The sequence below is a fragment of the Setaria italica genome, chromosome I (assembly GCF_000263155.2).
Source record: "Setaria italica strain Yugu1 chromosome I, Setaria_italica_v2.0, whole genome shotgun sequence".
In the NCBI taxonomy this organism is placed as follows: Eukaryota; Viridiplantae; Streptophyta; class Magnoliopsida; order Poales; family Poaceae; genus Setaria; species Setaria italica.
In genome coordinates, this window is record NC_028450.1 from 13,245,019 (window position 1) to 13,247,323 (window position 2,305).

General features: G+C 55.3%; 1 protein-coding gene across 1 annotated transcript; it reads right to left on the bottom strand.

The window, feature by feature from the left end:
- Positions 1-306: 306 nt before the first annotated feature.
- On the bottom strand, positions 307-1,305 carry LOC101767908 (putative cyclin-dependent kinase F-2). The gene has a single exon (XM_004954764.1). The coding sequence runs from the start codon at positions 1,303-1,305 to the stop codon at positions 307-309; it is 999 nt and encodes a 332-aa protein (XP_004954821.1).
- Between the last annotated feature and the right edge of the window lie 1,000 nt (positions 1,306-2,305).

The following is a 2,305-nucleotide window of genomic DNA, read 5'->3' on the forward strand; positions in this document are numbered from 1 at the left end:
ACAGGCATCGATCCATAAAAGGAATTGCGTGAAAAGCTGACAGTCTGACTCGTCAAAAAGCTTTATTGCACGTTGCAACAAGAAACAGAAGTAAAAGAAAAAAATAGAACACCATCGTACAGTGATGCACAACATCAGCACTCATAATCACACGACCGCACATCATAATTGAATCGACAATTTCATCATTGGGATCGGTAACATTACAACAATGTATCTCTTCCTGCCAACTTTACTGAAACTACAGAGCAATGAGCAACCAAGAACGTTGCTGCAACGCAGACACCACAGTAAGGTACTGGACTCCTAGCTATGATTCTGAGAACAAGGGCACAAAGACTCCTCTTCCACGGCCGCAGGAGGCTTCGCCTCGACATCCACCTCCGTGAACCACCGGTGCTTTAGTGCATCCGCCGCGGTGAGCCTCTCGTCGGAGTCGAAGGCCAGCAAGCCAGCAAGGACCTCACGCCCAGCCAGAGACAGATCGATCTCTTCGAACGCTTCTTCCACTCCCATGTTGTCAAATTCGTCATGCACGTCCTCCATCTGCTCGATCATCTCGTCCTCCGTGGTGGCCGTTAACAGGGGCTCGCCGGTGAGTAGCTCGGCCATCACGCACCCAAGCGCCCAGACGTCCGCCTTGGGCCCGTAGCACCCGAAGCCTATCAGCTGCTCTGGCGCGCAGTACTGCAACGTCCACGCGGGCTTCTCCGGGCACAGTTTCCAGACGCACTTCTCCGGCGTCGTGCATCCGAAACCACAAACCTTGAGCGCGCCGTCGGGGCCGACGAGGATGTTGTCGGGGTTTATGTTGCGGTGGATCATCCCCTTGGCGTGCAGCTTCTCCGCCACCCGCAGGAGCTGCCTCATGGAGTCGCGCGTCTCGTCCTCGGAGAAGGGCCGCCGCGTCGTGAGATGGCTGCGGAGGCTGGGGCCGGCAACGAGCTCCATGACGATGTAGAGGTCCCCGGTCGCCTCGTCTGTAGCGACGCTCCTTAACTGCACGACGCCGGGGTGGCCGCGGCACGCGGCGAGGCAGCCAGCCTCGATCATGACCGCGGGGAGCATGACCGTCGCGCGGTCTTCGCCATCGCCGCGGAACCACTTGACGGCGACGATCTCACGCGTGCGGCGGTCCCTCGCCTTTGCAACCACGCCGAAGACGCCCTCTCCGATCTCCTCGAGCATCTCGTAGTCGTCGATGTCCTCCAACTGGTAGCGCGGCCGCTTGTTCTTGCCAGCCTCCACGGGGGAGGCCTCCTCCGGCGCCGGACGCTTGTGTGAAGCGAGCGCCGCCGCTGCCATGATCGAAAAGCAGAGCCGGATCGAGCCCTAGGCGCGCGCTGATGAAGTGGAGAACGCGAGAGAGAGTACTGCGGCTTGGGGTTATGCCTGCCCTCAAAGACTTATAGGCCTCGATGAGTTCGTCGTCGATCTCTGTTCGGACTCGGATGCGTAGAGGCGGCTACGCGCGCGTCGTGCCTTGTTTCGCGTGGCTCCGACTACCCACCGTCACCGCCAATGCAGTCGGACACCCGTGCAGTCCGGATCAAGACAAGGTCCCCTCGATCTCAAAGCGTCGGGTGAACGCGTAATAGTCGAGCCGGCCGTTTCTCCTTCCGCTCTTCCTGTATCGAGCCGACTACTTCTCGTATACAAACCGTCAATGTCGGACTCCGAATCCAACTTCACATCTTAACCTCCAGGGGTCTAGGCCATCCTCCGGTGAGGACTACAGCTTCTGCTTCAGATTGCACGTTTTGTAGCGCTGCCATTTGCAAACAGATTGGTTGATCATTCTAGTGCAGAGTAGTGCTATGTGCTACTGGTGTACCTGATCGTGTTGTCACTGAATACACTTGTGAGTTACTCTCCTACTTCAATGGAAGACTGTGAGGTGGCCGAGGAGTGCTGGACAGAATTTATAGAAAATGCAGTCCTAATAACTATGGACAACCTGATCTTAGCAACATATAATCAAACATGCACAGGGTTTATAAATATCTAAGTATGTGCACAAAGTGGACTTCAGTTACTTGCCGATGGTACTGAGTGAGCTAGCTACACAATATCAGATTACCCGGTGGAATGTTCTCTGTTGAAATGCTGATTTGGGTATCAGGTTACACGGAGTTCCACTAGTAAAGAAACGACCTTCCATCTAGGACATATGTCTCCATTGTTTCTGGACCCGGGACTAAAGGAGCTTTAGTCCCGGGTCAAACGGCCACCTCCGACGGGAGTTTTAATCCCAATTGGTAATATCAACCGGGACTAAAGAGCCTCCTTTAGTCCCGGTTGCAAT

What these genes read in the sequence shown, in the direction of transcription:
- LOC101767908 (XM_004954764.1), bottom strand. Translation starts at nt 1,305, where the DNA reads ATGGCAGCGGCGGCGCTCGCTTCACACAAGCGTCCGGCGCCGGAGGAG.